The sequence below is a fragment of the Mytilus trossulus genome, chromosome 5 (genome assembly GCF_036588685.1).
Source record: "Mytilus trossulus isolate FHL-02 chromosome 5, PNRI_Mtr1.1.1.hap1, whole genome shotgun sequence".
NCBI classification, from domain to species: Eukaryota; Metazoa; Mollusca; class Bivalvia; order Mytilida; family Mytilidae; genus Mytilus; species Mytilus trossulus.
This window is the reverse complement of record NC_086377.1, coordinates 8,337,688-8,359,479: the sequence shown is the minus strand read 5'-3', so window position 1 is coordinate 8,359,479 and position 21,792 is coordinate 8,337,688. Positions and strand designations below refer to the sequence as shown.

Here is a 21,792-nt window from a genome sequence, read left to right as displayed (position 1 = left end):
CAGTCAAAATGATCAATTTATTGAACAGCAAATCATACAGTTAAAAACAAAAAATCGTCATTGGATTTAATTGAAAAAGTAATGCAATAAAAGTACAACATTTTGAGAATATCGAGTGTTCTGTCAGATAATTCAATAGTAAAGTCATTACTATGAGTTTAATTTGTTTTCTCATGTTTCCTCATAGTGATTGAGATTATTTCAAATTGTAAAGCTACCTAACTAATTTATATAAATATCTGTATACACCAACACCAACAAACAAACCAACATATACAATAATACGCTATACTTATCTGTTTTCTACTTGACACTTACATTCTGAAAATATCAAATAATTAATAATAAAAAAATTGATAAATAGACTAAATGTAATTGAACAAGTTATGCAGTAACATGGTGAGTGTGCGGTGCAAACCCTGCAATGTTTACGTGCTGTATACATAGGAATGTGACAAATGAGCAAACATTCGACATGGCACTTCTATATTTTTACTTAGTGTTTTGTCCGAGCAACATTTGATTTACCTATCCAATATGGTAACTAGATAGAAAAAACTTTTAACCGCAGTTCAAATATACTGGACGCATAGTAAACGTCGCAGAGTGTCTTTATCAACGAGACAACATTATGCATTAATCTTTTTTTCATGAATTTTTAATTTGTAAAACCTGGTATTTATATATGTGCAATTAATCTCACAACGTTAGTACATCAACATGATTGTTTTGTTTGATATGTGTTTCTTTGTATCTCTGTAGTATAAACAATGATTGTTTTTTTGTTGTTCTTGTTTCTTTTTATATTTCTAAGCCATGTGGTTCCCAGTTTATTATAGATATATAAGTTTGACTGTCACTCTGGTATCTTTCGCCCCGCTTTTGGTACAAGCATTCACTTATGTAGAAAATGATGGATTTAACTTTGTGTTATAACTAGCTGAACCTATTAATCGTATTACAGTATCATATGATTCGAATACATTGACAACAATATGCACGGGTGAGCAAAATAAAAGATACAATGGCTTAAAATGGGACTTGTTTTCGATTACAGTATAATAGACGTTAAATGTTTATTTTCTCGAAATATGTTTTAAACCAAATACAATGGGCATTCGAAAATCATAAAAACCAAAAAAAACATACACCATAGCAAAGAATTTTTTTTTAAAAAGCCAAACAACACGTTTAATAAAAAAAACCAAAGAACACTTAGACCTAGCCATCGTCGTGTCACAATCTATTGTTAGCTTATTTTTTGGAACAATTTGACGAATTGCGAACTTTAAATATTTGTCTTTTACAATAGACGTAGATTATACTTACATATCAGTTCTCTCTTCCTTTCTGAAATATGAAACAGATCATTGGTATCAGTTACACATTCTAAACAAAATTACTGATAGATAAGTTGCTGTTTTTTCCAGAAAACATTTCCGAAGCAATACTAATATTTTCTATAAATTTAGGTACGTTTACTTTATTTTACCACCTATTGTTGAATTGTATTGTGAGATAACCATGTAAAGTCGTTATGGATGAATATTACATTATCATCATAAAATTGGCGGCATCAACCTTTCTGCATCTGACAATTAATGTTTCGAAAGTGATAATTGACTCAGCAAATAAAAGGGTCTGAAATTTAATGCCAACGTAAATCGTCTAAATTTACAAATTTGTGCTGCGTTTAGAGCTTTACGTCATCTACATTATGTCGTTTCAGCGTTTTTAAATATGAGAAACATACCCAACATTTTTATAACCATTGGTGTGTTGAATCTAGTTTTAAGTCTAAACAAACCTCGCGCGCTTGACTCAGTTTAAAAGAGTCTGATGTCAGAAAAGGTAACTAAAAAAACCTATGCAAAATGGCAATGATGCGTATATCAACAAAGACAGTTACTGACATGCATGCGAGCTCTAGACCACATCTTAACTGATTAAAAATGAATTTCTTTTAGGTCTTTTGTGGATAGTTTTCTCATTGGCAATCATACCACATCTTCTTTTTTATATTCTCCATATTATGCAAATGATGCAAATCATGCAAAATACCCGTGAATGATTTAGTATCAAACCATCGAATGCGCCCTATGAGTGATTAAATATGAGTACCAAAATATGGCGTCTAGTATTATTATTATACATCCATTTACATCACTGCCGACGAAGGCGAAACTATGTTGCTCATTACATTTGTGTAAATTATTTACAAGTTAACAGATATAATGCTGCTCTATATCACTCTTATTGGTTTGTTCATCGATGTTTCTTATTGATTTCTTAAACAGTCCCAACATCTGTGTGGCGCAAGCCAATTACACATGACACCTGTTGCATTTTTTGAGATAAAAGACCCATGTATTTTGCACTTCATTGACACTTTGAAATTATACATTTGATACGCCAAATGATATAGATGTACAATTCTGTGTCATGTCCATAGAAACAATAATAATGAACTTACCCACACTTGCGACATCTGTACAGGTATTTTCCTTGCTCCTTTGGTATCACATCCTGTTTGTAATCACTATAATGAGCAACACAATTGATTGACCTAAAATTTACTCTATTCTAAGAAAATATTAAAATCCAACAAGCTATTACTAACTGAAACACACATAAACAGTGCAAAAATATCATAAAAGCATTTGAAATATACACTACCAACAATTTGACTAGCGTTTACATGTACATTAAATGCCGCTATAAAAACAGTACTTTTAGGAAACATCACTAATCAGTACATTAAATGCCGCTATATAAACAGTACTTTTAGGAAACATCACTAAACAGTACATTAAATGCCGCTATATAAACAGTACTTTTAGGAAACATCACTATTCAGTACATTAAATGCCGCTATAGAAATAGTACTTTTAGGAAACATAACTAAACAGTACATTAAATGCCGCTATATAAACAGTACTTTTAGGAAACATCACTATTCAGTATATTAATTTTTATATCATTTTCAGTAATGTTGGAAAAAAGTTGATTACAGTACTGAAAATTTCAGTCATTTTTCAGTACTGAAAATTTCAGTCATTTTTCAGTACTGAAAATTTCAGTCATTTTTCAGTACTGAAAAATTCAGTCATTTTTCAGTACTGAAAATTTCAGCTATTTTTCAGTTCTGAAAATTTCAGTCATTTTTCAGTACTGAAAATTTTAGTCATTTTTCATTATCGATTTTGTTTTTAAATTCAGTATTTCTGTATATGCAAGTGTTGCCGAAACTATACAACCAAGGTCTTGTAAAATAATCTTGTTCTTGTTATACCTTTTCATCTTAAATCATTTTAAGCAGCAAATGTTATCAATAAAATAGATAATCATGGGAAATATTATATAATTAGGGCGTCTTTAAACTGTCATTTCTATTTTATATGGTAAATCTTGTATCGGCTGTTTATATCAGATACTTACAAATGTTTATCTTAGTCCATGTTGAATCATATTTGAATAACAATCAATGGCAGTGGCAGAACAAAAGAAATGAAGACCGGGATTCTGTGGCAATTGGGAAGTTTAGAAATAACATATATGCTGATGTTTGTTTTTCTTGCAAAGGAAATAAAACATTTCCTCAAGTACTTTACCCGTCGACTGATGAAATTAAAATTTTCATGAATGAATACAATAGCTATTGTTCTCAGTGGAGATTCATCCGAGTCCTAGCTACTCTTTAAAATTCTTTCGAGTCAAATTAAATAGGCGATTAATTTAAGACTCGGCTAATGAATTACAGCTATTTTCCTACTGCATGTAGTTAAAAGGTTTGTTTGGCTTGCTTGTTTTGTTGTATAAATGTTTGCAATAACATTAACGGTACATAATTTTCTGCAAAAGCATCCAATAGCATGATAAAAGCTGAAACACCAACTATCAATTAATTGTGTTTGCAAAACTTATACACTAAATGGTTGAGCAGTTTTATATGAAAAGTTAGCAAGCCAAACAAAACATTAAACTACATGCATTAGGAAAAGAGCTGTAAATGCATTTTACACATTACCAATAGCCCCGCAAACAAGGTTGCTTACGATACATCACGATTTCTGGTCGGTGGTAAATACTGGATCTGGTTAAAGTGTTTTGTGATTGTACTGTAGTATACGATGAATGTGTAGTCACTCAACTTGAAACGTAATAAAATATAAATAATGAATACAGGACTATTATCGAAATTTGTAATAGCACAGTGTGTCAGACTTGTTAAATCTAATGAATCAGATGCAAGAAAGAACAGTTTCACAGAGTAGTAGAAATTTGGAATAGTCTACCTGAAAAGGTTATATCAGCACATAAATTAGACCGTTTCATGAGCAATCAAAACACAACAGTATCATTCTAGTGAAAAATACACACGATCGGAGAGGACGCGTAATAAAATAATTTTAGACAAGGGGCAGATACAAGAGGATCTGTACCTGTATCATAAAAAAAATTACCTTCGACCAATGGACCATGACAATTAGGTTAGGTGTCGCATAAACATACATACAATCCAATTATTCAACACACAAAATTAGGCAGCAAATTTCATAGTAGCAACATCCCAGCATATGAAGTACACGAGTCTCAATTGATAAGCTACTCTACAGATAGTTTTAAGTACATTGATTTTGTTGAGCGCGGAATACTGCTTTCTCCAAAGTTGCTAAGGTAGGGCTATGAATCAATCAAATTAAAGTCATCAGTTACTAAATGTTATGAATGCTAATCATGCGATGTTAAGATTGAAGTTGAGTGCACCCACTAGAGCAGGGTTTGAACTAACAACCTCAGTGTTGACTGGCTAGTGAACACAATAGTAACTACTTAGACCACCGAGGCCCCCAATAAAGACCTTTTGCTTATAGTATACAAGATATTCACTCAAACAAAACTTAAGGCCGTTAGTTTCCTCCTTTGAATTGTTTTACAGTCTTATCGGGGCCTATTATAGCTGACCATGCGGTGTAGGCTTGGCTCATTGTTGAAGGCCATACAGTGACCTGTAGTTGTTAAGGTCTAGGTCATTTTGGTCTCTTGTGAACAATTGTCTCATTGGCAATCATACATCTATTTTTTTATTATTAAGCTTGTTCACTGATCCCGATGATGAAAAAGAGGTCAAGATCAATTGAAATCTTTCGAACAGGCAAGAGAACCTTTCAAGACATGCACATACCAACCAAATAGTGTCCTATTACTTATAAAAGAAGTTCATAATGCAGAAAATCAGAAATTTTAATATATTATGCAGTATGAAGTATCCAGGTCTTTGAACTTTTAAGTCATAACTCATGCTGCCACTAGATCACTCTCAAGTCACACTTTCTGTGACAGATGTTGCAGTCCAGACAAAAATCATATGTATTAGGCTTCTGCTCTTTTTCTAAGAATACATACAATTAGCAGTATTATGCAAACATTTCAATTACAAAAAGAAAAACATTTTTTGCACCTACACTGAGACTACTGTAACAGTGTTATAGTAGTCTCAGACCAATAGAACAGGACATCCAATGACCATTATATGAATAAACATGTATTAGTTTAACAAGCAATGAAATAAAACAAACTAGGATTTTTTCCCGAAATTACATATAACTAGTACGTGAATTCATACAATTAAGTAATGATTCGATATGCTAATGCAATTTCAATAGATCATTTTTTTCATTGGCTAAAGTTACCGTCAAATCCAGTTGACCAGGCGTAACTAAAGAAATCACGTAGGGACCTGCCATTTTAAATTGATTGAATCAACAAATGTTAAGATTATTGAAAATAGAACAACACCTACATTGCATTCGCTGTTTTAATGTAACTTTATCTGAATTAGAATTGTAAAAGTAACGTAATAACCTCCAGTTTGTAAGTTTTCATTTGTATGATGTCACATTTAGCCATGATGTCTTTGCACAAACATCATTCATTCACAGATTTTTGGTATGTCAAATCTATACATTTATTTAAGCTTTACCGTATTTTTTTTGGTAATTCATTAGAATTGGAATAACAGTACTATAGTTGAAGAGTTGCCACCGTCAACTTTTGATTTGACAGTCTATAATCAACGTTTTACTGTCTCTGCTGTGCATCGCCATTAAAACTGCATTTGCTACCATCAAATCACCAATTGACAGTGACAACTCTTCAATTCAAGTACTGTTACTCCTTAAATACATCACTTGCCTTTGTTTGTTCTTATTTCTCAGTCTATGTTATATCATTGTGTGAGACCTCAATTTCGTTGTCAGTAACATGTTAAAATATGAAACACTTTGGTTGCTTATTTCTCAGTATGTTATATCATTGTGTGGGACCTCCATTTTGATGTCAGTAACATGTTAAAATTTGAAACGCTTTGGTTGCTTATTTCTCAGTCTATGTTATATTATTGTGTGAGACCTCCATTTCGTTGTCAGTAACATGTTAAAATTTGAAACTCTTTGGTTGCTTATTTCTCAGTCTATGTTACATCATTTTGCGAGACCTCCATTTTGTTGTCAGTAACATGTTAAATTTTAACTTAAAATTTGAAACGCTTTAGTTGAACAGTTCATCAGTAAATGCATGGACAACATTTGGCTGTCCCCTGCCCTGCCACCCCCGTACATGACCAAATTAATATCTGATTTTTTTTTTATGCAAATCTGGTTTAAAATCTTGAGTTTCATTTAATTGTAATAAGTGGTTAAAGAGGAGTTGCAGAGTTTGTGGCTATAAAGTAGCACATATTGTACTGGACAGACAAGCAAACATAAGTGATTGACCCCTATCCATAATCAGAGCTTATAAAAACAAGTGAAACTGCGAGCTACCGCTCACTGATGATACCCCTGCCGCAAGTGGATAATATTAATAGTGTAAAAATATGCAAGTGTTCGGTAAACAGGAAGTTGTTGAGTGATGAATCTGAAAACGCATCACACGGTATAGCTGACTTATATAAATCCTGAAACCAAATTTCAGAAATCCTTGTGTTGTAATTCCTGAGAAAAATGTGACGAAAATTTTCATCTTGGCTATCATGTATAAAATCATACAAGTGTTCGGTAAACAGGAAGTTGTCTAGTGATCAATCTGAAAACGCATCACAAAGTAAAGATGACTTAGATAAAACCTGAAACCAAATTTCAGAAATCCTTGCATTGTAGTTCCTGAGAAAAATGCGACGAAAAATATTCATGGGACGGACAGACTGATGGACGGACAGACATAGGTAAAACAGTATACCCCCCTTTTACAAAGGGCGGGTATAATGATGTGGTAGGATTGCCAATGAGACAACTATCTGCAAAAGACCAAAATTACACAGACATTAACAACTATAGGTCACAGTACTTCCTTCAACAATGAGCAAAGCCCATACCGCAGAGTGGCTATAAAAGGCCCTGATAAGACAATGTAAAACAATTCAAACGAGAAAACTTACAGCCTCATTTATATAAAAAAAAAATGAACGGAAAACAAATATGTAACACAAACAAACGACAACCACTGTATTACAGGCTCCTGACTTGGGACAGGCACATACATAAATAATGTGGCAGGGTTTAACATGTTAGCGGGATCCCAACCTTCCCCCTAACCTTGGACAGTGGTATAACGACGAACTATTAAAATCAGATGAAAAAGGCTTAACTCATCAGATGGACAAATGAAAAAGGCTAATCTCATCAGATGGACAAAAACAACAGTATACCCCTGCCCCTTGCAAAATTTATGTTTAGGTATTGAAAACCACAAAAAAGTTTTTACCAAAAAACAAAAACAGAAAGTGGATTAGGAATCTAAGAAAGTAAAACAACTCCAATACTAAAATTAGCATAAATCACAGGTTAAAAAGAAAAAATGATGTTTAAAATATTTTTTGTTATAAATTGACAGACAATATATATTTGTTTTGGTTTAACTGACATTGTCATTGGAAATCGGATCCTAGTCAAGTCATTTTCAAAAGTTAAACATATAATAAGATTAACTCTTAAGTTCTTAACTAGCATACTCAAATGTTTCAGACATTAGAACATAAGATTTAGGAGATAACTGTATTTCATTTTAAGCTTATGTATCGATTGGGGATTTGATGGTAGCAAATTAAGTTTACTGATGATGTCGGAGCTTAAAATTCAATATTGTTATCTCCATTCTAATGACACTGACAGAAAACAACGTTAAAACATGTAATTAAAATCTATAATATGCCGTCTATGCTTGTGTGTATGTCCCATAACATCAATTGTCAACATTATATATTTGAATCAACAATATTGCTGAAATTTTTTACAAAGATGATCCTTACATGATATTAATTGACAAACACAGAGCTATAAAGCAAGATATTTGAAAGCGAAAACAAATTATAACATATATGGGAACAGGGATGTTGGAATAACTATACGAACTAGTACATTGTGTAATACCATTATACAATAGATATAGGAAGATGTGGTGTGAGTGCCAATGAGACAACTCTCCATCCAAATAATAATTTATAAAAGTAAACCATTGAAAGCCAATGCGACCATTTTACAAGCACATATAAACCTTGTGAATTAAAAAGTTAATTATTTCAAATATATATTTTGCATCTTATCAACTTGTTTTAAACATTTCTTCTTGAAACAATCATAAAACAAAACTTTTTATAATTTCATCTAACATCATTATTCATAGATTACCTGATGGAATCTGCCAAATATTTGTTCATTGCAATAACAATGATTAATGTCAATATGCATTTTTTTTTATTGTAAGCTACAATAATCATTTACTGCTTCTATTCCTCATCATTTTTACCATAAGTATAATATCTTGCTTCAAATCCTTGACATTTTTGGCCTAACAATATTAAATGTTTAATTTTATTTCCACAAAAAAATATTAGGAAATTCAGTTCTTATCAATCTTGTCAATACATTGTTTGCAGTTTTTGCTACATTCTAATTCATCTAAATGAGAACAATTGGTTAAATACAGTCACTACTTAAAACATGATTAATTATATTCTAATCTTGAGTAAAACTAGGAATATTGACCAATGTTTTAATCCATAGCTTTGATGTGTAGTATTATTTTGATGCAATCCTCTGTATCATATTCTGAATCAATCTGTATTTATGTTGTCTTTCCAATTCTGAAAGAAAACAAGACAGTTTCAAAGTTTAAGACTCCCATTATAATGCTAGCAGTAATCAATTTTTATCCTGCAATTGGGTGTCTTTCCATGCATGAACAGCCCATCATATATCATAAGTCCATATTTTGCACTATACTGATTGCTTAAAAATAATTTTGTGCATTGGTAATTACTGCAACATAAACTTTCCTGACCTCATAATGTATATTGCATTCACATTCAAATGACATATTTGCTTCAAACATGCATCAATACCCAAAATTAGTCTGGCAATTGGTGGAAAATAACCCATATAATAGGAGGGCAGCCAAAAACATATTTGTTTTCACTTATCTCCAATTGTAAAGAATTATACATTTTAAATGAAATTTATTGGTGTATAAACTGAACAAGTCACTCACAAACATTCATAAAAGTCCTGTGAAGTGAAGTGATAATAATATTATATGAGTGAAGTGGTCCAATTTATACACCAATAAATTCCTTTAAAAAGACGTTTAATACTATACTCTGAAACAAACCACACATTACATTATATAATTATAGCCTTTGAACCAGGTCGAAGGAAGTATATTTAGTTTAAGGATGTATTCTTCTGACTTTTCAGTCTTGTTGAAATCTTGTTCTTGAATTATTTCCAAAACATGTGATACAAGTGAAAAATATTAATCAATTTAAAAAACATAATAATCAAACATAACTAAGTGAAAAAATTGTGTATTTACATGTACAATGAATAGTTTTTGAGTAATCCAGTGTCAACATATGATAAAACGTTCTTATATTAGCACCTACCTATAGTTTTTTTAAGTAAAACCTATTCAGATTGGTCCACTTATTCTTTATCATAGAAAGTATGAAAAAAAGTTTATTGTGGAACTGTAATTTTTTTTTACGATAATAGCCCCATAAAAGGTAAAAATCAATGCAAATGGGAAAATCATCAAAATTGGACATTTTCAAAGGGATTTAGCGAAAAAAAGAAGTGCACCACCCTATGACTTTTTTCTTCACCAATTATTTTGTTACAGTCTTATAAACCTCAAAATCAGGTTAAGATATAAAGTTTAGTTTAGAAATTTTTGGTTCCTCATAGGTGTACATCCTTAAGTTCCCATGCCTTATTCATGATATAATCTCTATTTATCGCTATTTTGTGCATTTTTCGTGATAATTTTCATATCATGCTTCTCGCTTGAGATGGAATACTTATCACTAGAAACTAAGGAGGCCATGTGGCGTTGCTAATGAAATTGACATGAACATGATGAAATTGACAACGTCGTCATAGGTAAAATAGCGATAAATAGATTATCATTGGTCATCTCAACTCGATTGCTTTTCTCACTTTCGCTGTACCAGCTCAAGCGAGAAAATCAATCTCGTTGAGATGATCAACGATAATCTATAATTATAGCAAGCGATAACTGCTTCTCAATGGTAAGTTTTATTAAAACAAAAATGCCTTTCCAGAAGGGCAGTGCCAATTTAGTTCAGAAGGCATGCAAATATTTGTTTTCCTAATAAATTAATGTTAAATTTTGCATTCTGTACTGAATTTTTATTACTAAAAACCATAAAATTATTTAAATGCATGAAATCCTAAACGGATGCCCAACTCGCACTATCATTTTCCATGTTCAATGGATCATGAAATTGGGTAAAAAATCTAATTTGGCATTAAAATTAAAAAGATTATACCATGGGGAACATGTGTCCCAAGTTTCAAGTTGATTAGACTTCAGCTTCATCAACAAATTGCACACACTGAAATGTCTCGCCTTCTTTACTAATCATTGATATTATGTTGATAGTCCTAAATATAAAGCTTTATTACAATTGTCACATAAATTTAACAAACCAACAAAACTAAACATTGACCTTTGAACCATGAAAATGATGTCAAGGTCAAATGAACCATGCCAGGTGGACATGTACAGCTAACAATTCTTCCATACAACAAATATAGTTGACCTATTCCTTATAGTTTAAGAAAAATAGTCTCAAACACAAAAACTTAACACTGAGCAATGAACCGTGAAAATGAGGTCAAGGTCAAATAAAACCTGCGCGACTGACATATAGATCATAAAATATTTCCATACACCAAATAAAGTTAAACATATTGCATATAGTATTGGGAAAAAAAACAAAAAAACTCAAAAACTTAACTTTGACCACTGAACCATGAATATGAGGTCAAGGTCATATGACACCTGTCAGCTAGACATAAACACCTAACAATCATTCCATACACCAAATATAGACGACCTATTGCATACAGTACAAGAAAAACAGACCAAAACTTAAATAAAACCACTGAACCATGAAAATGAGGTCAAGGTCAGATGACACCTGCCAGTTGGACATGTACACCTTACAGTCCTTTCAGACACCGAATATACTACACCTATTGCTTAGTATCTGAGATATGGACTTGACCACCACAACAGATCTAAAAATTGCTAACACATTACAACTCAACATGATCAAGCTCTGGACCAAACATAAAAGCGGCAATAGGTACTTCATTCTAGAAACGTTTGCACTATCAACACTTAACACCCCTATATGATTACTAAAAGAAACATTCAATTCTATTTCTAATTACATTTTTATGCAAGGGCCATTTAAGGCCTAAAAAAAAATGTTGAGTTTCCGGTCACCCGACCGAACGTCCTTCAGACCCCACGACTCAAAAAGTTTTTAAAGCTGATGTGGGAAAAAAAATTGTATGCCTACCAACCGTTTTTTCTAAAAAGAAATTTTTTTTTTTTAAGTCCCTCGATTTTTTTTTTCGCATCAAAAGAAAACAATGCTAATTGTAAACTGGAGGCTTATTTTTAGAATATACTGGAAAGTGGAATCTTCTTGGGTAATTATATATGCGGGAGCATGCGCAGTAATTATTTTCGTTTGTCAGTGTTTAAACATGGAAACACAACGCGTCCTGCTATTCGATGTTCAACGCAATAAGTGTGACCATTTCGTGGAGAAAAAAATATTTCTAAATTTTACAGAAAGTAACACCTTTTTTGACATAAGCAATGAAATTCATCCAATGTCTAACATCGATGAAAACAAAAATACGCAACACAAATTTTGTGCTCGGCCACCAGCAAAAATGACTGGAAATATTGATGACAATAACACAACTGTTGGAACTTGGAACAATACAATCTTTTGGAATTAAATTTATCAAATTTTCATGCCAGACCCTTCTTCAAAATGAACCTGATATTAATCCATCTGAACCTGGTCAGCCAATCAACCCTTTAGACATTCTGTAGTCCAAATAATTATGACGTCTGGCAAGACTATTTTAATTTGTTTCTGGTCTACGACGTTGCAGGAAGGCGTCCAAGAAAAAAATTAAATTAGCCTTGCCAGACGTCATAATTATTTGGACTTGACATTCTGATGAAAAGCCACAGATGCTTTGCCAAAAGAAAGTGTCCTGCCAGGTACAGTGTATATAATATATTTGTCTATATGTAGGTTTGGGATGATAAATGAATCTGCCCCACATCTTCTCAATTTCTTTCTCTTGACAATCCCAAACTTTTGGTCCTGAAATAGGGGAATTGGGTTTAAATAGCTAATATCCATGGGGAAGTGCTACCCAATTTTTTTTTAGGTTTGGACTAAGTTTTTTTTCAGGGGTATTTTAAAAGGGTGGTAAACTAAAATTTATTTCAGAGGGATTTTAAAAGGGGTAAACTAAAAGTTATCTCAGGGAGATTTTTAAAGAAGGTAATCAATCACTTTCTATTAAATTCCTAACTTTTGTCTATCCAAAAAAATAAAAAAATCCCTACCTACCGTCCCTTCAAAATTTCAAGGGAGTGATCAGAAACACAACATTATTTTTTTAGGCCTAAAACTGATTTCAATTAATTTTTTTCTTCAATCAACGTGAGATTTTGTTGAGTCAGCCACTTTTATTGCAGAAAGCTCTACATAAGGATAGTGATTATGCAGGTTATCATGTGCATTGTAATTTCAATTATAAAATAATCATACTTTTATGAATAAAGAGTGAGATAATTCATAATTTGATGAAAGAAAATGAGCGACCTCATGCAAATAGGAAGATAGAATAAAAGACAATAAAATTGTAAAAAGGATAATTCAGAGAAATTACCAATATTACAGCTAATTTCCTAATGCATGTAAAGCAAGACTTTGGTTAACTTACTTGCTTTGTTTGTATATTGAACAATTGTAATTGGTAAAACGCTGGAATTTAAATATAATATAAACAGGTTTAGTTATGCCTATATACATTGTTTAAGGATATCAATCTTATTAACAAAGCTTGTATAAACAATGATAAAATAAACCAAGCAAGCCAACCAAAGTTTTGCTTTACATGCATTAGAAAATTAGCTGTAAACCAATTCAATATTTGATGAAACATTCCCGTACGAAATAAGTAGTAGGATTCCACCTAGACACTAGTAGGAATGAAGTAGAAATCCACCTAGATTCAAAGATTCCATATAGACAGTAGACGGACATGGAAGATGAACAACATTCTGACTGGATTTTTTAATATTCCTACTTCAAAAATCCTACTACCTAGGTAGAATTGTTAAAGTCTGTATAGATTTTTTTCTGTTTTGAAAATCTGATTTGATTTTTCATTTTCCTACTTCATGTTTAAGATTCCTACCAGAATTAATTTATGAATTCCTACCAGAAAATCTGTCTACCTCGAAAGTTATCTTGAACTGAATTCCTGTTTGCTAATGACACACATTTTGCAATGTTAAATGCAAGCAAGTTCCAGTTCATAAATTCAAAAGTTGGAGGGGAAAGATTGAAAAGTTGTGTTGGAATACAAAGCTGCAAGCTAGGGTCAAACAACGTAACAATATAGAAATGTAAGAAAATATGGCTAATCAAGACTAAAGGTAATTCTTATACATTCAAGATGATTTTTGTTTTATCTGCCTGCCAAAAATGTTTAGTAATCAATTAATAATTCATTAATAGTGCATAATCTTACTCATTATTTGTTCTTAAACTAATTTAGATCTACATGTTTATGTATAACACTTACTATAGCTTGCATATATTGCATTCAGTTTCCTTAAAATTTTCAAAAGTCATTTTTTTAAAAGAGGAATTGATTCCATGAATTTCCTTTGTTCTTTGTTGTTGAGATTCAAACTTATCATTGACCCAGTTATGTATTTGTGAATATACACTTACATTTTGTATATTTTTAGATTCCTACCAGAATTTTTTTTTTTCTGGGTGGATTTTTGAAAAATTCCTACCAGGTTTCCTACCAGGTTTTCTAGTAGAAATTTTATTTTCCTACCAAATTATTCCTGCTAATTTGCATATTCCTGGTAGGAATATACAATAATCCTACTAAGAAATTCCTGCTAATTTAAATTTTTCGGCTATTTTCCGTGTGGATTCCTACTACTGTCTGACTAGAATTTCACTCTTTTCTGGTAGGAAATCAAAGCAATTTTCCTACTATATTCCTTGTACATTCCATACGGATTGTTTCATACAGGTCTATGAAAAATAAATTTTAGGGACAAAAAAGTTCTATTTTCCAGGCGGACTAGAAATACTATATTATATATATACATATAAAAGTGTTTGTCAAAATATGCATACAAGATGGCTATGTCCCATATACCATTAAAGCAAAATTGCTTGAATTACACTTTTATTTTACAAATTAGAATCGGAATAATTTCAGTATCACGAGTATGATGTGCAATTGTTGTTGCCCAATGAAAATAACAAATCCTCTTTTTTCACATTTTCCTAATGCCTTTTTGACCTGTTGGTGAAGACATTGACTGTCAAGATGAAGAACAGGTATACAAGCCCTGTTCATTGATTATTTGTATTTTTTTTAATATATTTTGAACGATTCTGTGCAATGTATTTTTATTTCTTTTCTATATATGTTATGTTATAATTTTTTTTCCAACATATTTAGTAAATTAATGCATGCCTGTGTGGATCCCAACAAGCAGCTTTGTTCATCTCCTCAGCAATTGCTTTTTTCTTGATTCCATATCTGGTTGAAGTTTCTTTACCATTAATTGATGTTTCAATTTCCTTTAGTATATCCTCAGTTTTTTCCTTCGTTCTGGTATCTCTGATGTTTAAGTGGTTGTTTCCAAACTGAAACAAATTTTTCAAAAATATGAAATTCATTTTGTTATTAGGCCTAAAAAAAAAGATGTGTTTCCGGTAACATCATTTTGAAAAATAAGGTCGGTAGGTTGAAATTATTTTTTTTTTCTTTTTTGACATTGTTAATGAAATCCGAAAAATGTTCATGGTTTTTCCAAGTCCGGGTCTGTAATTAGTTTAAGTGTGCCATTTGCAATGTTTTGGAAGTACCTGCTGGTGGATTTTAACCTATTTGGAATACCTTTTGACATTAATAAAATGTTTTATTGGCTTTCTATGCAAGTCGAAGCACGAGAGAAAAAATATTATGTTATCTAACAGAAGCCTGTGTCAAAAACAGGGTCAGTTGATACAATTTTTTCATTTTTTTGGAAGATCCAATTAAAAATCAGGGTCGGGGCTAAAAAAAACAAGATAGGTCGGGTTACTGGAAACTCAGATCTTTTTTTTTCAGCCTTATGCAAATCTTTAGTTGATTTAAAAAGAGATACAGAGTAACCTGAATTGTATCCAGCATCTGAGATTATTGCATGGAAATACATAGTCAATTGAAAATTCATCAGACCCCAACAAAATTTGAATTTGTTATACACTCATCATGAAAAAATGGATCAAAATCCAGGTTATTTAAGTATAATGTTTGAATTATTATCTTAGTTGAAACTGTTTGTACTTACAAAAAGAAATTACCCTGTTTACAAATTTTTAAATAAACAAAGTTTTCAGGTGCAGAAAATAGTAACACATTATTTTATCAATTTCATTATAGCATGTGCACAACTTCAACATGTGTGCAAAGTTTTAGGGATGCAGGTTGAAAACTTAAGAGGATGTTTATGACATAAAACTTGTATGTTGAACTTGGGTTTGCCTAAAAATGAATGAACCCCTCGTTTCTTAAGTTTGCTGAAAAATAGCTGAGTTCCGAAATTTAGAAACTGGGACAAAATATTCAAGCAGTTGCATAATTTCAATATATACATGATATATACAAGCTTCCAGTCAGTGTCAGGGATATGGGTTGGAAAGTAAGAGAGTTGAGTAGACAAAACTTGAACCTTCCTTTCTTATTCTTGTTGTTAAATAACTTAAAGTTCCAAAGTAAGGGAAACTGAAAAATCTATATACTATTCCAAAAGAACACCTGGCGCAAAATTTCAATATATAAAGAAGCTTCCAGTTAAGTTTTAGGGATCTGGGTGAAAACTGCAGAAGTTACACAAATTATGTACCATAATTATCTTCGCCACCCAACAGCACCATACACTATATACTGGGCTTTTGTCAAACTTTGTCAAACCTTGCCAAAAACTACATACCACATATTAAAATCAATATTTTTATGAATGACTTGATTTTCTGAAGTCCAAGGGTCATAGTGCAAAAAATCAACAGACTGGGAAAAATTGTAACTGCATCTGTGTCCCTTTTTTAAAGTAAGTAATTTCATCTCCTAAGTATTTGAACACAGATTTAATTACCTCGACTCCATACACATTCTTAAGTTTTGGATTGCAACTGATAATCAGTGGAGGAGTTCCCAGAGTTAACTTTAATCAATATCAACAAGCTATGAGGAGTATTGGTGCTTACTACATCTAGAGCCATTAAGCCATATCAAAAGAAAAAAGCTCAATTCTCTCCATTGAAATATTTTGGCCAGATTATTTTTCTACTTGCACATTCTTAGGTTGTGTACTGTAACTTAGTATGTAAAGTTTCACTTGTTTAAGTCCATTTGTTCAGGACAGACACTGACATTGTAGTTGGGCACTACTCACTCAATAAAATATCATTATTGTTGTCTCCTTCATATATATACCTAGAATAAATAATATAGTCAGGCAATATTCAAGGTCTTTTTCAGCAGAATTAAGAGCTTCACAGCAGGAGAGAAAACCAGATTTTGATTTGCTGATATATATTATAATAAATAGGCTTAATGGTCTTACGCGGCAAAATCTACAGTTTTCTTTGGCTGCTGCACCCATATGATGACAAAATTCTGACGCCATGCTATTATCCATTAATCCAACTGCAATTTGCGATGTTACAATTACATCTTTATTTTTAGCGGCATCGTACATTACTTTACCATCACTGAAATGAAATCACATTTAGTTTTAAGAACATAAACATGATAAATTGTAGAGAAGATTATTATTCTATATTTATCCTGCAATTGAGTGTGTTATACGTTTACTGAGCCTATCAAATATTGCTAGACAATATTTGTATACCATACAACCTAGTTCAATACAGCTGATATTTAGAGTCAAAAGAAACCTCAAATGAAAAAAAAATATGCATATGTTTTTTTAAAACTAAATGGATAGTTTTCATTATACAAGTTATGTACATATACTTCTTTCTGAGGAAAATTCTTTTCTTTGTCCACATTTAGAAGAAGTTTACTTATTTTTTATTGCATGCTTCCAGGAAGCATGGATCTGTCATTGAAATGAACAAATATCTGATTATACATGTTAAACACGTGCTAAATACCCATGCATTTTGTATTTGTTTACTATAAGGTGACAATCGGTAAAACTCTGCTTCAAAACACGGCATTTAATGAGCAGCCATATTTGTTAAATCATAACAAACAGAGAGAAAAAAATTAGTCGATTATATGACATATTTGCAAAAATAATGATAAAAATTGTGCACAGAGGACTTAGTTTATGATGTATGCATGCATTGGCTCAAGAATTGGACAAGCATTATTTTTCATCACTCACTCGTTTCATATTACTTTAAAATACACTAAACAGTTATTGTCTATATCACACTATCTATATCAATAGATAATTGCTAAAAACTCATATGTAAACTGTATTCCTCAAGAAAAACAAAAGACTCTCCAGAGCCTGAGTAAAGAATCCTAACCTTTAAATTTTTGCTTTCCTCTTTCACCAATTATAAAACCCTATGTTCTATTCTTAGCCATGCCATGATTTTTTGACAAAACAGAAAATAAAACACAAATTGTATACTAGTTGCCCTTAAAGTATTATTCAGCTCAAGTTTGGTTGGAATTGGTTCTGTGGCTTCAGAGGAAAAGATTTTTTAAAGTTACCAAATATGATGAACATTTTGTGTAAATTTTGTTTAAAGGGCAATAACTCTTGAAGGGGTCAATTGATAATATTGGTCAAGTAAACATATTTGTATTTCTTACTTTGCTGATCATGTTTGCTGTTTATAGTTTCTCGAACTATTATTACATTCAAGTTTATAACCAAGAACTACAAATTTTCCTTAAAATTACCAATCAAGTGGCAACAACCCAACAATGGGATTTTTCAATTTGAAATTTCAGGGCAATTAGATCTTTATTACGTAATGAACATTTTTTGAACTATGTCTGATTTTCTCTAAATGCTTTAGTTTTTGAGATACAAGTCAATCAAAGAGCTGAAAGCTGCGAGGAAAAATGACCCCACTGTCTCTAATATTGGAATATTTTTTATGCAAGTCTTGATTTTCACATAGCATAAGTAGTTTAACATTGTAACATGTCTGGTTAGCATATAATTGATATTCGTATATATGTGTTTGTGTGAAGTGAGGATGACAACTGGCTGGTGTTTTTTAGTACAAATGAATAGAACAAGACTACCTGAATGATTTACAATATCCAATGATCTACTGATTTTTATTTCATGTCAATAAGGGCACTTTATATGAAACTTGAAACCACTTCTCTGCCATATCATTATTCTATAACAACTCTGCCCTTTACCCATATAATTGCAGGGGTGTGGAAATGCTATGCCCGACTCGCCCGACTCGTACATTTGAACAACCGGACAAGTAAATATTTTTGTCTTGGTTGCCCGTGGACAAGTAAAAAAATATAAAAGACAAAGTTCAAATCCAACAAAAACGTTTAATTAATGTAAAAGAAACCAATTGTTCAGCAAGCAAAAACATCAATTAACATGACGATAAATATTACATAATAACGGAAATAGATTGATTGCCAAAATAAATAAAAATAAGTATGCGAACCCGAGTCGCGTAATATTGCATTGGCTTTGTCCATTGACCCAGGATCGTCGATTAGGTTTTATCCATCATTTACGGGAAGTGTTATTTCTTTAAATTTTGTATCGTGATTCAGATTGATAAATACTTAATAAAAAGCTGTGCAAGCAAGGCAAAAAGAGTCTAGGAAACCTTAAATGCAAATGGAGGACACAGAGTATTTTAAAAAAAAATGAAAGCGAAAATTTCAGACATCGTTGATATCAGATTGCCCCTGGCTATCTAAGGAAATTCGGAAAATAAGTGTTTGCCTTATTTATAGAGGAAAGGTCAACATTATTTGTTGTCAAAGTGGTAAATAGAAGGGACGCTTTAACTTCCCATCAAGACAACAATAAATAATCAAGTAAAAAACAAGTGTGTCAGTTGAGAGAAACACCACAAAATCAATAGTTTATGTATTATTTAGTTGACATTTCTCCAATCACTGTCCTCAAATTTAGTATATGTACGTACCTACTGGCTACAATTTTTATTAAAAAACTGCTGAGAAATTGTCCTTTACATGTCATTTCATTGGTTGGTTTGCTCTTAGGTTTCTGTCCCATGAGTGTTAACCCATTTCCTACTTTCCTAATATTTTACACATATAAACAAATGGATTTCATTTAAATTTTTTGTGATGCACAACAGTGCTAAGTAAGAATCATATATTAGCTAACAATAAATACTTCAATATTTATTGGGCTCATCAGGGCAAGTAAGTTTTTTTCCGGACAAGTAAAATTTTAGGTTTCACTTGCCCGTGGACAAGTGCTCACAACACATATTTCCACACCCCTGAATTGATATTCATACTTTAACCATATATCATAATCAGCAAGTTTTTGATTTTGCACTCCCACACCTGCTTTTAGGTAAAATGTCTGTCTCCATTTAAGTTAATGACATTGAACCATAGTGGTATTAAACACTATTGCAATAGTGATAATGCTGTTATGGTGGATGGTAATGTACTTACTAAAACAGATGATTCAAGTCATCCACTACAGATGTAATAAATGAGTCATCTTCTGGTTGAGTAACGCCAATGAAATGGTGAGTGGATTTTTTCATTTTTTCATCTGTTGGAAGTCCAGCCAACTGAAGGGTCCAAACCTGTAAAGGGTTCCATTTTTTGGACCTGAATAAGATTAATAAATAGGCAAGTAATAAAATATATATCTATACATCTATGCATGACTCAAAAACATTCATGTGATCTGTATATGTAGGTTACAAAGGTACTTAAATTGTGTCAAAAATGTACTAAAATAATGACAGGCTAACAATTTAGGAGATGAGAATATATTTGTTGTGACCACATTTTAAGTGAATTTTGGGATGTATATAATCAAGGATATCACCGAAAAAAATGAAAAATACTGATCTGAAAAAATTAAGCAGTAAATTTCAACACAATTGAATTCCCTAATAATAGATTGAGTCAGATAAAATAAATTTACTGAGGCAAGGTGACAAGTGCTTGGTCCCTAAATCTTTCTAAGAGTTTTTTTTTAGAGTGTTTAATAAAAAACAGCATTTCTTATCATTGCAAATTGACCAAGTATCTTAGACCATTGGAGCTGGCCAATGTAGGACCCAACAACCTATCACCCTTTTCTAGGCTTTATTATTGATTCCAATCACATATCTGTATTATGTAGTTTTATATTACATTTTTTTCTCTCTATAAAACAGAGCTGTAAATCTATGCAAACATTTATAATTTTGAGTATGTCAAGAGGATATTGATGTCATTCTTGTCATTAAGTTGTTTGTAGTGCTGAGTAGAACTCTTAGGATTCTGTCCAAACCCACCCCACTACCATCAAGAAATTTACCAAAATGGAATGCATTCCCCATTTCCATTCTCAATTTTACATATCACACAAAAATGTGTCCTAAGTACACGGATGCCCCATCTGCACTTTCATTTTGTATGTTAGGTGGACCGTGAAAATAGGATAAAAACTCTAATTTCGCATTTAAATTTGAATGATCATATCATAGGGAGGGGGGGGGGTATCTTTTGATAGTCTGCATATAAAGAATGAAAAAAAGAAGAGCTAGAACATAAAGAAGGTTGACACTATTGGAATTAATTTTTTGTTGTATAATGTAATTTCGTTTCTTTAGTTTAGGATTCAATTTAGACCAATGGAAGAGATCTGCATCTTCTAAATCGAAACATTCAATTAAAGTTGATAGTTAATTATCTAAAATTCAACTAGTTGAATTCTGTCATTTAACAACAGCTACAATTATTTTTGAAATCTTAATAATGTACGACTGAACTGCAGGCTAGGGCCATTTTCCATTTTTTGTGACAGTACTTTAAGATTTTTTATTTTTTTCTCAAGAAAGTTAGGACTGAAAAATCTATTCAGATTTAAATTTCCATTGATAAAGTTCCCAGTTACATCCCTCATCACAGCGATACAGGT

General features: G+C 31.8%; 1 protein-coding gene across 1 annotated transcript in view; it reads right to left on the bottom strand.

The window, feature by feature from the left end:
• LOC134717559 (uncharacterized) overlaps positions 1–21,792 on the bottom strand; it is a 45,625-nt gene that overhangs the window by 8,467 nt on the left and 15,366 nt on the right. Inside the window, exons 8-12 of the mRNA XM_063580049.1 lie at positions 20,328–20,489; positions 17,269–17,416; positions 15,132–15,304; positions 13,344–13,384; positions 319–321 (exon numbers count right to left, since the gene is read on the bottom strand). Of these exons, the coding sequence (XP_063436119.1) occupies positions 319–321; positions 13,344–13,384; positions 15,132–15,304; positions 17,269–17,416; positions 20,328–20,489 (527 nt within the window). The remainder of the gene's footprint in view (positions 1–318; positions 322–13,343; positions 13,385–15,131; positions 15,305–17,268; positions 17,417–20,327; positions 20,490–21,792) is intronic.